Genomic DNA, 13796 nt, shown 5'->3' with positions numbered 1-13796 from the left:
TTTTTGAGGAAAATGAGAGGAAGAAGCTTGCAATATTCACAGCTCTCGCATTCTCCCAGAAGCTGTCAGGATTACCTGCAGAGACTGTCTTCCAGCCATTGCTTAAGGATAATCTTGTTGCCAAAGGGATAGTTCTCACTTTTGTAACAGACTTCTTCAATGAATATTTGGTTGAGAACAGTCTTGATGACTTGATTTCTATTTTGAGGCGTGGCAAGATGGAAGACAAACTCTTGGAGTTCCTGCCACCCACAAAGCGGACTACTGAAAGTTTTGCTGAGCATTTCACGTAAGTTTTTTAATTGCTTGAAGTTTGCTGCAATCAGTATTATAAAGTTGCTTCTTTTGTTGTTTTCTTGCTCTTCTGATTCCCTGTGTTTCTCTAAATTTTAGTTTTTTTAATATTGATATTAATGTCATTTGTAAGATCTACTTAGTGAAAATGCTTCTGTATAGGTTACCTTTTTGTCGATAGTTTGTGGAGTTCAACAATTCCAAGGCCCTCTTCCTTCTGAATGCTTTTATTATTTATCTGCTATGTTGTCTCTGCTTCTTAATGAATCTGTAAAATTGATATTTTTTTTCTTCTGATTTTAAGCAAGGCGGGTTTGACAGCTCTGGTAGAGTACAATGAAAGGAAAATATTTGAGGTGAAGCTCAAGGAAATCAAAGCGGTCCTTACGAGCCAGGTGACAGAGGAAATAAACGTAGACGAAGTGATTGAAACTGTGAAGCAACAGGTGAAAGATGCAAAGCTTCCAGAGATTGAGGTTGTCCATGTGATCTGGGATGGGATAATGAATGCTGTTCAATGGTCTGGGAAAAACCAGCAGCAAAATTCAAATGCTGTGTTACGCCAAGTGAGTGTATTTTTGTTTGTTTTAAGAGTTATTGTAAGTTTGAAGGAAGAATAGGTTGTTTGGTTTTAAAGCTAAATACTGGCTATATTGTGGTATAGGTGAAAACATGGGCGCCGCTTCTGAACTCGTTGTGCAGCAGTGGTAATATGGAGGTGGAGCTGATGTACAAAGTACAGATGCAATGCTATGAGGATGCAAAGCTGATGAAAGTGTTTCCTGAGGTAGTGAGGTCTCTGTATGAACTTGATGTGCTCGCTGAAGACACCATTCTCCACTGGTATCGCAAAGGGACCAACCCGAAGGGCAGGTACTAATTTTTGATTTTTTTGCACAAAAGGAAGGTTAATAATAAGATTCTTAGTAATAATATTAAAGGTAATAATGGTGTGTGTTGGGGTTTTGCATTGCAGGCAAACGTTTGTGAAGGGATTGGAACCGTTTGTGAATTGGCTGGAAGAAGCCGAAGAAGAGGAGTGAGTGAGTGAGAGAGTTGCTCTGCTTTTTTTTTTTTTCCTTTCACTCTATTCTAATAAAACAAACACAATCTTTTGCTTCCCTTACCGCAAAATTCAGATGCTTTTAAAGGTTTTGATTCCTACATTGTTGGTGTGATTTTTTTTAAATTGATTAATTTTTGCTTCCTTAGTTGATCGTTTGTTGGTTTATAGACAGATTATGTCTTTTTAACCCCTTGTGTGGTAATACAGTAATGCCATCTTGAAACATACTTCATTAATAAGAAGTTAAGAACAAAGAGAGAAAATAAAAAACCTTATCCAAAAGTTGAGTGATTTTGTTATTTAAAAGGGAACCACAAAAAAGGAGGAAGGAAGGCATTAAGCCGTTGGCCACACAATCAGATAAGCATAATGGAAATAAACTCCGATGGCTACTACTTCTTCCTTCCTCCTCCCTGCGTCCCCTCCCTCCACCGCCTCTCTCCGACGGCGTTTCTTCCGCCGCTCTTGTCTTTCCTCTAAGGTCCACCACCGTCTTCCCCGAGGTACATTATACTACTCTTTCTCTGTTTCACATCTCACCACTTCTCTGATTTTTCTATATCTTTGGATTATTCTGGAATCTTCTTCTATTTTTATGTGATTTTGTTAAGCCTTTGAATTAGGATTCCAGTTCTTGTTACTTTTAGGGTTTATGAGTGATTTCCAGCAACTTCTCAATTTGAGTGGTTTTTAAAAGTGATATATGAAGAATCTAAGTCGTAGTTCCAACTTGAATTTTCACATATTTTTCAAACTTGTGTTGTCTTCTAACTAAAGCCCTGGTTTATCTGACCGAGATCCATGATCTCACATTTGTCAGCTTATCTTCTTCCTGTTTGGTTACTATGCCTTATAACTTCCTTAAGCATTAGCAACCACTGTATAGAGAGTTAAACACCACATGTAGTCTATGTATATAATCCCAAGGATATATAAGATTTACTTTCATGTGCGTCAGAGGCCTGAGCACAAATGAATGCATGAACACCAAAACGATATGAGATTATGCGAGAAAATGATTTTAAGAAACGCTTAGTACAATAAAATTCTATTACAATTCCATGTTTTATCCTTTTTGACATGAGTTTAGCCCTTAGGTTCAAAATTGTGGTACAATTCTATCTCACTGGTGTTTTGAGTTGAATGATACTTCTGTTTTTTTTTTTTTTTTTTTAATTTATTTCTTGAGCCCTATTGATGTAGATCTCCCACTCTACTCTATCTTAAACCCTATCTTACTATCTTACTATGCAACTATCCTGTCCTTTATTTTTGTCAGTTATGAATGATTCCACCAGGACTGAAGTATCCATTGATAAATCAGAAGTAGACAAGCTTGTTGATAGGATTGATTTTGGAGAATTATGCAATGATTTTGAGTGCACAAGTAGCCCTCAGGTGGAATCCACAGCCAGACAACTTGTTCGCGACATTCTTGAAATCAGGGAAGGAAATCGTGCCTTTGCATGCTATGCAGTTTCCGTTAAATATAAGGTACATTTCTCTGTCACATTGTAATTTACAATGCATATTGTTTTTTGATAGATATGATTCAAGTAAATTTGGCACTGCCTTATCTACTTTGTTCAAAATGGGCACTTGGATATGTGTGCTTAAAGGAGTACTATTTATCTTGGGAGTGAATTATTCCAGCTTCAAGCAGTCTAAAACAAATTAGTAGGAACCTCTTGTCTTCTAGGCAGTTCATGCAACCGAATCAGATTTGTTACCTGTTTTGGGTAGCTTGGGCTATTTTTAGCAGTTGAAACGTTGTCTAGTTCATGAACTAGATGAGATAGTTCTTACGAGTTGCTGTTGAAATGGGAATATATATTGTGTTTAGACATGGTCCAATAAAATTGATTTCCTTGAACATTACTACTCTTTGTACCATTATTTCTGTTGTGATGTTCAGATCGTTGGCAGTAAGTAAATACATCGTGATTGATAGTGATTGCAGGATCCGGTTAGAAGTTTTACAGGTCGTGAGAAGTATAAAAGACCATTGTGGATAACTAGTGGATTAGAGAATCCTACGGTGGTGAGAACCGATCTCAACCCTTAACTTTTTTTTGCATGTTCTAATCCTTTCCGGTTACAAGTAATGTGATTCTCTTCCTCTTATTTGTAGACGGTACAAGAGATGGTAATGTTGTCCACCAGCGTCTTGCGTATTAAATGGAGGGTCAAAGGAAAACCCAAATCTTTTCTTGCTGCTGTAAGTGGAGATTTGATAATCAAAGTCAAATCTGAATTTACTCTTAACCAGATTAGTGGCCAAGTGATTGAGCATGAAGAGTCTTGGGACTTATCTTCATCGGCCCCTATTGCACAAGCCTATTTCTGGACATCACGCCGCCTCTTTGCTGCTTCTGAATCCGCAAAAGATTTGAGAGATGTCACAAAAGACTTGACCGCCAATTTGACAACTCGAAAAGAGGACACAGATATATATCGTGATCCAACCGATCCGAATAAGGTCAGTTTCTACTAACAGTATTGTAATCATATAGACAATGATAATGTTTGGTTCTGTCAACCGGTCAGTTTGATTGAAATCCTTAAAGCTGAAGCAATCCCGAGACATGCTAGACATAAAGATACATAGTCGTCGTATCTATGTACATATTGTAGTATTGGGTGTAAACTAAGAGAATGTTACTTGTGGTGATGCAGTTTTTCCAAAGAGACGACAGCTTTGAGAGAGATGGGTATCAGATTGCACTATTTCTAGCCATTGTATACTTTGTTGTACAGTTCTTGAAGAACACCCTCTAATTGCTCCCTTCTCAATAACATACATATTTGTAAATTTCTATATATTTTTGTATATGATCTGTATAAAAACCCAACAAGCAAAGAGATATGTCTGTGTTGGAAGACTTCTAAAATTTATTTCATCTCCTTTTAGCATCCTTCACCAATACAAATGCACATATAACCAGATGAATGGTCTCTTTTGTTACTATGCTAATGAAGTAAAAGCCACTGCGATCAATGTCAACAAAAATGTAAGAAGCTTTGTTGTCATCAACAAAGGAGGAGCTGATGAGAGATTGTCTGCTCCGACCGAGTAATCACCTCCTGATCCGTCTTTTACTTTGATGGTTGATGAACCTTCAACATATGAGACCCATATATTGGTATGACAAAGAAAGGATAAAGAGTCTGCTACTTCTTTTGGTTCTAGAGATACTTACAGTTATGATCTGCCCATCCGATCACCTCGTTCTCCAGATCGTATACTACTAACTTGTTCGAGAGCACCAAATCTACATAATAGATAAGTCAATAAACACACTACTTGTGTTGTGGTATGGTATGGTTAATCGTTATTGTCTAGAGTCAGCAATATCGAAAGAAAGATTATGAAGTTTACCTCCTAAGAGAATCACTTCTGATCTTTCATCAGTTGTCAGACCACCAGCTTGCCAACCGAAGCAATACAAGTCATCCTGTTGGTAAATGGAGAGAGCATAAAAAAAAAAGAGAATTCTCATCAATCATTGTAACTCGAAACATTCTACTGAAACATCGCAAATTCTTTTTGTTGGAATTTCGAAAGCAAATGTTGATTTACTTACCTCAAGTGTGAAAAGATAATCATGAGGATAAACTGTCAGTTTGACAGAGTCCTCAAACTCAAAATTTACTGGTGGGAAGGCCTCATCCACGCTGTGAGATTAAGGAGGAAATATATTTAGCATATAACACACTGACTGCAAGACGAAAACGCTAGCGGGCATGCAAATGTTGTAGATAATTTCAGAACAGCTTATAGATTTTGTTATACCGCAAAACACTTACTAAGAGTGCATGATTGAAGCATGCTTATACAAAACACATAGTAAGTATCTAAAACAAGAATGATTCGGAAATAAAACACCCTAAGGGAAAGAAACAAGCCGTCTTACTTTTTACTGAAGGTGAAGCATTGAAAAGTTTCCTCTACTACGTGAAGTTTTACAGGTTGACGAGCAAGAATCTACACAGCAAAAACTCATGTGTCAGGATTGTGATTCATGCAAACTAGAAATAAACACTAATATGAGTCTATATGAGCAGAGAAGAAAGTTAATTACCGTTTCTATTAGGGAGTCATAAAGAACTTTTGGGAAGTAAGCCAAAGTTGTACCACTGTCAACAATGGTTCCTCCGTTCCTGACAATACTTGGTGGAAGGTCAAGAGCAGCTCCACCCACATCCATTCCCATCAACATAACATTGTAATGCATCCTAAAATTGTTCATCGCAACACATGTTATAAATATTCAAGAGCATCCCTAGTGATTGTTCTAAATAAGTATAATTAAAGCCGTCGATATAAGAAGCTCTTCCTACAACATCAACTACTCATACTCTAGCTTCTTGATTGAAAAGAATAAATGAACTGAGAAGTAAACAAGGCACGTACTGATTAGGTACCATAGGGGTTGTTTTAACTTTTGGAGAATCCACAACACCAACAGCAAAAATCCCACCTCCTTTAACATTATCCAAGCAATGCGAAAAAACTCTTTTCGCGTCCCCTGAGGCAGCTAGTTGTGAAAGGATAGAGGTGTTTGATTGTCCAAAACCCATAACACCATCAACTGCTGAATCACTATTCCCAAGTTGGCCAGATTGATCACTTCCACACCTGTCTCAAAGATAAGCCCTTATGAGCAAAGAAAAAAAATCACATCACAAGCCAAAACTCACACTAAGATATTATTATTAAGCTCACCCGAATACGNTTCCCATCAACATAACATTGTAATGCATCCTAAAATTGTTCATCGCAACACATGTTATAAATATTCAAGAGCATCCCTAGTGATTGTTCTAAATAAGTATAATTAAAGCCGTCGATATAAGAAGCTCTTCCTACAACATCAACTACTCATACTCTAGCTTCTTGATTGAAAAGAATAAATGAACTGAGAAGACAACAAGGCACGTACTGATTAGGTACCATAGGGGTTGTTTTAACTTTTGGAGAATCCACAACACCAACAGCAAAAATCCCACCTCCTTTAACATTATCCAAGCAATGCGAAAAAACTCTTTTCGCGTCCCCTGAGGCAGCTAGTTGTGAAAGGATAGAGGTGTTTGATTGTCCAAAACCCATAACACCATCAACTGCTGAATCACTATTCCCAAGTTGGCCAGATTGATCACTTCCACACCTGTCTCAAAGATAAGCCCTTATGAGCAAAGAAAAAAACTCACATCACAAGCCAAAACTCACACTAAGATATTATTATTAAGCTCACCCGAATACGACATCCTGGCCAAGTGGTCCGGTCTTAAGATCTCCAGTAACTTGTTCTAGTGTTAACTTGTCCCTTATAAAGTTCCCATCACTTGTGCTTTCGTCCGCATAGACAATGTGGTAACTACATCCAACAGCGGGCTGACAGCTATCCGATTGCGAAATAAAAGAGCAAAAATCATCTTCACAACCGACCTTCGTCGCGGTCGAGGAAGCATTCACATCGAACAATGATAAACGGAACTGCATTGGCAAAACAAAACAAAGATGATCTAGCTAGCTGAGAACATTTCTCTGCAGTTACCATTAGACACACTAGGTGAATAAGAAAGAAGGAAGCCTTACATTCAAGTTAGTTTTGGTTGGACATTTCGGACACGGCGCGCAATTAACCCAAAGTATATCACTACCTGTATCAACTTGTACATGATATTCCTTTGGTGGCGTCCCGAGCTTAATTCTAGTGAAATATAAACTGTGACACAAAAATCAAGAAAATGTAACTTCATTAGTACCTAAACTTACGCATTGTCCCAAAGGATACGTAAACTATACCAAACAAAATATAATATATATATATATATATATATATGATTACAAATTTTGCGATGTTACAACGTCTCACATCAATATTTGCGGTTGTATCTAAACATATTATATAACAAAACATGGATGGTTCCACTTATTGCCAATTAGTTTTGAGTCAGGAGAGAGATAGGGGAAAAAGAGCAAAACCCGACAGAGTCTACGCGGCTGTCTCCACCGAGAGGGAAATCAACGGAAGCGAGCATACGAGAGTGGCGGCGCGTGTCGTGAGACTTGAAATGCTCGAGCTTTTTTGCTTTCCCTGCGAACTTGTGTTGTACCTTAAACACGAAGTTGCCTGATGCTAATCCGACCACGGTTACGAAAACTGCAACCACAATGCACAATTTTCTCCTCAGTTCCATCGCTATGATATCTCCGGAGGAGGAGAAAATTTTTGAGATTTTTATTTCGAATCTAATGTATGAAACTTTTGGTGATTCATATTCAGACAAAGAAACGGCAAAGAAGATACAGAGACGCGTTTTCAAAAGACGGATTTAGAAAATTGCCAAATTGTGATGTTTGAATTTTTTTTTTCCTTTAATAAAAAAAAAAAAAAAGAAAAACAGCTAAATTCTTGACTTTTCATTTATTACAAACCAATGCTTTTGTTTTTTATTTCTTCTAAAACCAATGCTTTTATTAGTAAAGAAAATCCATTTTGGGAACTATTGACAAATTTAAAAAAGAATCTTATACTAAAAAGGAATACAGATAAAATAATAGAGGTGATGATGAATGGTACACAAATTTTTCACCATCATCTCTATTTTATCTTCTATAGTAATTTTGAAGGATGGGATTTGCGGGAGAGAGCATACATACATATAAGAATCATTTTATAAGTATAAAACTAAAAGTTTATCATTTTAAAAATATAAACAGAATGATAATTATTGAATTTCGTTTTCATTTGCTATCATTATTATTATTTAATTATTGAAAATACTAAAAATCACCAAAAACGAAAATTTCCTAAAATTTTTCTCCATCTGTTCCAAATTATAAGATCTTTTAGCCTTTTTATTTTCTTTCATTTTATAAGATACAGATTTTACACATTTATATGCATCAGTTATCTTTATTAATATGTTATGACCATTTGTATTTTCCAGTCTTTTTTTTTTGTCAATTGGTTAAATTTTTTGAATAAATTTTTAATCATATATTTCATGTAAAAATAACAAAGCATTTATGATTTCTTAAATATTGTGCTTTTAGCTAGAAAAATCTTATATTTTTGAACCGAGGGAGTATTATATTAAAAATAGAGATTTACAAAAGAACAATTTTTTTTTTTTTTCTGTCAACGTCTAATTAAAATGTTTATTAATACACTCCCTTTCCATTGCTATTTTACGCGAGTATTGAATAGTCAACAAGAACTGAATAATCCCATTTCGTCTACAAGTCATTGTGTGAGGTCTTGAATCCTCTGGTGTAGTATTTATTTATTTTTTTTGTTTGGGGTTTAGAGATGGGTTGGAGGTGGAGGAAGAGGAATAAGAAGCAAACATTAGCAGGAGGCAGGGGGGCGAAGTTGTTAGAAGAGCTGATCGAATGTTGCGATGGCAAATCCAATCCCATCAAATTCTTCTCTGCTGATGAGATCTTAAAAGCCACCGACAACTTCAGCAAGTCCAATCGTGTTTCTGAATTAGATGAGTCTCACTACAGATGGTATTCAGGTAAAACCGAGAACCATCACAAAATTCTCATCAAGAAAGTTGTTTTATTCAGGTCCATATTTGACGTCTACCGAGAGGAAATGTTTTGCCGGGACGTAGCAGTATCAACGATGGTGAGTGGTCACAAAAACTTTATGAAATTGGTTGGATGTTGTCTTGACTCCGAAACTCCAGTCATGGTTTATACTGGTGTTAAGAAATATCACAAATTAGAGATAAGTAAAGAGCCGTGGAAAAGGAGAATGAAGATAGCAGAGGATATCGCCACTGCTTTGGCTTACCTTCACACTGCCTTTCCTATGCCTTTCGTATATAGGTGTGTGAGTCCTGGCAATATCTTTGTGGATGAAGATGGTGACGCGAAGCTGAATGATTTCTCTAACTGCGTCTTAATCCCAAAAGGAGAAACATTTGTCAAGGTTAATAATATACGGGGAAGATTTGGTTACATTGACAAGAAATACTTAAGAGATCTCGTAGTCTCCGAGGAAACGGATGTTTTTGCCATTGGAATGTTAATGCTAACGTTTCTACTAGGAGAAGAAACATTAAGGAATTCTAATTGTTATAGAAACGAACGAGAATCTGACGGTGAAGATGATGATGATAATTATGATGATGATAATAACTCTTATCACTCTGCAGCCATGTCGGAGATCAATGAACAGAGAAGACAATTTTCAGAAGAAACTGACATTGAAGAAGAAGAAGAAGAAGAAGAAGAAGAAGAAGGTGATGGTGAAAAGGATGATGACTATGCAACCATGTGGAGGACGGCTTTTCCGTCTTATTTTAGATGGTTCAAATTCAGGGAAGAGCGAAGGATGGATGAGGTCGCAGATCCAGAAATGCTAGAAATGATGGGTGAAATTTCAGAGCATGAGCTTTCTCAAATGAAAGCCTTCATAATGCTCTCACTGAGATGCATTGTTGCTTGTAGAGGAATTATTCCAACCATGGTGCAAGTGGCCAAAGAACTAAAGAGGATACAAAGATCTCTTAACTAGGGTACTCTCTTCTTCTCCTTCACGTAAAACTCAATACATACAAGTATTGTTTGAAATACTTTGTTGGGGAATGCTATTGGCTACCCAGACCAACTAGTATTTTGTACTACTCTAATGGCAATTTGATGTAATATTTTTTTTAAAAAACCCATGTCATGTCATGTTTCTTTTATTTCACTTATTCAAGCTTTAGTTTTGCAGATGCGAATTGTTTACCAAAAAGAACTTGTGGTTTTCTCGTGATATAAGTGTAACTTAATTTTAATATAATCTATGACTTTGCAAGAAAATGGATGCTTTTCCAAAAGTAATATGGAAAATAGACGATGATCAGTATTTACAATTTGTGAAATAATCTACTTATGTGAAAACTTATAGTGTATAACAAATAAATCCCTCCTATATCTTTGAAAAATATTGACACTTCGATAAAATAAAATATATATGTATCATTGTTATAAATGGTTGATATAAAAAATGAAGTAGAAAACAGAATGAATGTAATGAGGTGTGTAAGATCGTTAAACAATCTAAAACAGGATGTTTGTACTAACAGGTACTTTAAAACTAAAACTATTTTTTATCAGGATGTTTGTCACATATATTTGGATAACATTACTGGTACGGAATCAAAAAGATGGGTTAGTAAATTCATTTCTTAAAATTTAACTAATTTGGGTAAGAATTAACTATATGATAGATAATAAACTACTTTGAGACGTGTATTTTGAGTATTATGAATATTTTTGAAAATATTCTGAGAGTTCTTGAATTTTTTTACCTCAATTGATGAAAGGGGACAGTTATGAGACTTAAAAATTGTAAGGGAAATCAATACAATAAAAGAAAGATGTGTGACGTATCAACTTCAATATTGAAACTGGTGTTGACAACTCAGTTAAAATTAACAGCCAGTAAAATGGTTCAAATGTTTTCAAAGTAAAGTAAACTTTTTTTTTTTGGAGTTTAGAGATGGGTTGGAGGTGGAGGAAGAGGAATAAGAAGCAAACATTAGCATTATCCTTCTCTGCTCATAAGAAGCCACCAACAATTTTATCAAGTCCAATCGTATTTTTGAATTCGATGAGTCTCACAACAGATGGTATTCAGGTAAAACCGAGAACAATCACAAAATTTTCATCAAGAAAGTTTTATTCAGGTCTGACGTCTACCGAGAGGAAATGTTTGCCGGGACATAGCATTATCAACGATGGTGAGTGGTCACGAAAACTTTATAAAATTTGTTGGATATTGTCTTGACTCTGAATCTCCTGTCATGGTAATGGGCCTTACATGTCTACTGGCGGGCCCAATCGTGTGAAACGGCCAAACCCAAGCTACAACGATTAGCTGGTCGGAGAGTTTTACGGTGTTGGTTTTGTGCTTTCTATTATTTAGATAGGTTTGAATCTTGTTAGGATGGATGTTATCTTCTGGTGTTCTTATCTCTTTAGAACTCAATAGTTCTATTCTTTGTAGGGTGCTTTTCCATATAAAAACCAATAAAGATCTTAGTAAAGAGGTAGTTTTAAGTACCCATAAAAACCTTGTGTCTTACGTTAGCATAACTCTGATTGGGACCTTAATAGATGGTATCAGAGCTATCGTGCTTTTGACTCGGACCACGTTGTGGTGTCAATAGCTATCTAGGTTCATTATCCAAGCAAGTTTGATCTGGACCACGACTTGTGTGGTGTCAAACATGGCGGGTACGGACAAAGAGAGGATTGGAGATTTGGAGGCTAATGTTATTGAACTGAAGGAAGAAGTGCAGCAGATGAATCTGGGGTTCACAAACAGATTCTAGATCATGGAGGCGGCGATGGATCGACTAACTGCAGCCGTGACGGCCAGCCAAGAAAGCGAGGGTAGTGCGATCCGTTCAAACACGAGACCACGAACCAGGAGCAACAACTGCAGGCGGCTGACCACCAACGACAGCGACGGTTGGAAGAGCTTCCCAAAGAGAATTGAAAGTGTTATTTCCAGCCAGACACGTTAGCTTCCCCCGTGTCTTCTCAAGGAAATCTTGGATTGGATCACAACAAGATCATCCGTGGTTTTACCAAGATTTATCTTGGCTTGCTTCAGTTCCATTAGGATCAAATCAGGAGATGACATGGGACTGTGATGGCAATGCTTATCGTTCATCCCTTTGATGTCTGAACTGCATCTCAGGGCTTCTTGCTGAAGCGGCCGCTTCAACGATCCTTTTTGTCGACACAAGTGCTTCTATAAACATCCATAGTTTCCAGCTCTTTCACTATCAGATCCTTCTCAAGCTCTTCCATTCTCTTTATGTCAAATTCTCCATTCTTAACATCGACAAACAAACAGATACGAAAATCATATCTAAACTCTGTAATAATCCAAATGCATAGACAATTAATCTCAGATTCTAGAACATCTGCTGCTTCGAGCATCTAACATGGGCTCTACTACTCAAGAGATTCCTAATTACAGAAGCAATCTCAGTGTACACAACGATGAAAACTTACTGATAATCTTAGAGGCAGAAGAAAACATTCTACACGACGTTGATCCTTTCCACAACTTAGTTACATACATAAGAAAAAAGGATAAGTAATAATGTAATATACTTATCTATATTAAGAGATTTTTACTAAGGTAAACACAAAACTTAAAACCAAAAAAAGAAGTTAATTTGGGGGAAAAAATATATACTATTAGGATTATGATATGCATGTACATTTTGGTTTTCTCAAGTCTGACAGAGCCACAAAGTGAGTATAAGTGTGTATAAATGTTAGGAAAGAAGAACTAAATTGTGTCATTTTTTTGAATTTTTTTTTTCGTTCTTAACATTAAAATAAAAGTTGTCTTATATATGTCCATTAATCATTATTTGCTTATTTGGTAAAATATGGTTTTTTTTTTCAAAAAAAGATAAAGTTGTCTTATATGTCCATTAATCATAGTTTGTTTTTTTACATCTGACTTTAAAAAAAAACACAAAAAAGAAGAAAAGGAAAACAGCGACGTTGGTTGTTGGCTATAGATTTCCAAATCTTTCATTTATTTTCCTTTTTAATTATTATTAGAATCCAACCGTTAGAATTTCCTCTCTTTTTTTTTCTTTTTTTTTCACAACAAATCCCAATTTTTTTTTTTTGTTTTTAACAACAAATCCCAATTTCTTTTTCTTTTTATTTGCGTTTACTTAATTATTATCAACGGCTAAACAATTTAATTGCTTCAAAATCTAACTGTTGGATTTCCCTTTTTTATATACAACAATTACTAATTCCGTATCTTTTAATACAAAAATTACTAATTTCCTTTTGTTTTTACAACAAATTCTAATTCCCTTTTTTATCGTCTATAAATAACTCACTATACATCTCTCAATCTCTCATCATCATCACTCTTCATCGTCGTTTCTTCTTCTTCAAGCCCTATAAGATTTAGGGTTTTTTTTTTGTTCTTCAAGCCCTATGAGAAACAGAGGAGGAGTGAGAGGCGTTTGATCGTTGTTTCTAAAAATTCAATCTTTCTAATCGATTTAGGATTTTTTTTGTTTTTTTCTTCGAAATTCTTGGAGATCCCCTCTTTCTATTGATATAGGGTTTAGTCGTTTCATTGCTCACTGATTCTTTCTATTTCATATGTTAGATTGAATGGGTTAGCTTAGAACCGTCCAAGAAGAAGAGAAGACCAACTCCTCCATCCTCCAGGTGTATGTTTCTATAGATAGTGGCATCAGTCTTATGTTTAAGGTCCACAACGTTTTTGTTGATACCCCATTCTTAATTTTTTTTTGCAGGTTAAAGAAGACCTGTGTTAGAACCAGTAGCTGCTACTACGCAAGGCAAGCCTCCAAAAATATATAACCAGTAGCTACTGTGTCTTTATTGTGTCTTTTTAGTTCAGCTCTTTAC

The 13796-nt window shown here is 35.9% G+C and overlaps 3 protein-coding genes and 1 pseudogene across 3 annotated transcripts in view; 3 read left to right on the top strand and 1 right to left on the bottom strand.

The window, feature by feature from the left end:
* The window catches only part of LOC104773330 (basic leucine zipper and W2 domain-containing protein 2-like), a 4608-nt gene extending 3083 nt beyond the window's left edge, over window positions 1-1525 (top strand). The window contains exons 6-8 of the mRNA XM_019242632.1: window positions 599-860; window positions 959-1167; window positions 1271-1525. Coding sequence (XP_019098177.1) covers window positions 599-860; window positions 959-1167; window positions 1271-1337 — 538 coding nt within the window. The 3' untranslated portion in view covers window positions 1338-1525. The remainder of the gene's footprint in view (window positions 1-598; window positions 861-958; window positions 1168-1270) is intronic.
* Window positions 1526-1685: 160 nt separating this feature from the next.
* LOC104773328 lies at window positions 1686-4273 on the top strand. The gene is made up of 5 exons (XM_010497910.1): window positions 1686-1863; window positions 2640-2854; window positions 3321-3401; window positions 3492-3839; window positions 4037-4273. The coding sequence occupies exons 1-5, from the start codon at window positions 1746-1748 to the stop codon at window positions 4136-4138; spliced, it is 864 nt and encodes a 287-aa protein (XP_010496212.1). The 5' UTR covers window positions 1686-1745; the 3' UTR covers window positions 4139-4273.
* On the bottom strand, window positions 4233-7700 carry LOC104773329 (aspartic proteinase-like protein 2). Its single transcript, XM_010497912.2, has 10 exons — window positions 7350-7700; window positions 6960-7089; window positions 6616-6857; window positions 6304-6528; window positions 5443-5596; window positions 5275-5345; window positions 4945-5035; window positions 4740-4815; window positions 4561-4632; window positions 4233-4477 (listed from the first exon to the last, which is right to left on the bottom strand). The coding sequence occupies exons 1-10, from the start codon at window positions 7562-7564 to the stop codon at window positions 4326-4328; spliced, it is 1428 nt and encodes a 475-aa protein (XP_010496214.1). The 5' UTR covers window positions 7565-7700; the 3' UTR covers window positions 4233-4325.
* Window positions 7701-8770: 1070 nt separating this feature from the next.
* On the top strand, window positions 8771-10097 carry LOC104773327 (annotated as a pseudogene).
* The last annotated feature ends 3699 nt before the right edge of the window (window positions 10098-13796 follow it).

The sequence above is a fragment of the Camelina sativa genome, unplaced genomic scaffold, assembly GCF_000633955.1.
Source record: "Camelina sativa cultivar DH55 unplaced genomic scaffold, Cs unpScaffold00517, whole genome shotgun sequence".
NCBI classification, from domain to species: Eukaryota; Viridiplantae; Streptophyta; class Magnoliopsida; order Brassicales; family Brassicaceae; genus Camelina; species Camelina sativa.
The sequence above is the reverse complement of the archived record's forward strand: the minus strand, read 5'-3'. Positions and strand labels throughout refer to the sequence as shown.

Coding starts and splice junctions, on each gene's coding strand:
- LOC104773328 (XM_010497910.1), top strand. CDS start 1,746: ATGGCTACTACTTCTTCCTTCCTCCTCCCTGCGTCCCCTCCCTCCACC. Junction 1,864..2,639: donor CCACCACCGTCTTCCCCGAG/GTACATTATACT, acceptor TATTTTTGTCAG/TTATGAATGATTCCACCAGG. Junction 3,402..3,491: donor GATTAGAGAATCCTACGGTG/GTGAGAACCGAT, acceptor TCTTATTTGTAG/ACGGTACAAGAGATGGTAAT.
- LOC104773329 (XM_010497912.2), bottom strand. CDS start 7,564: ATGGAACTGAGGAGAAAATTGTGCATTGTGGTTGCAGTTTTCGTAACC. Junction 6,858..6,959: donor CAACCAAAACTAACTTGAAT/GTAAGGCTTCCT, acceptor TTGCCAATGCAG/TTCCGTTTATCATTGTTCGA. Junction 5,597..6,303: donor ACCCCTATGGTACCTAATCA/GTACGTGCCTTG, acceptor GAACAATTTTAG/GATGCATTACAATGTTATGT.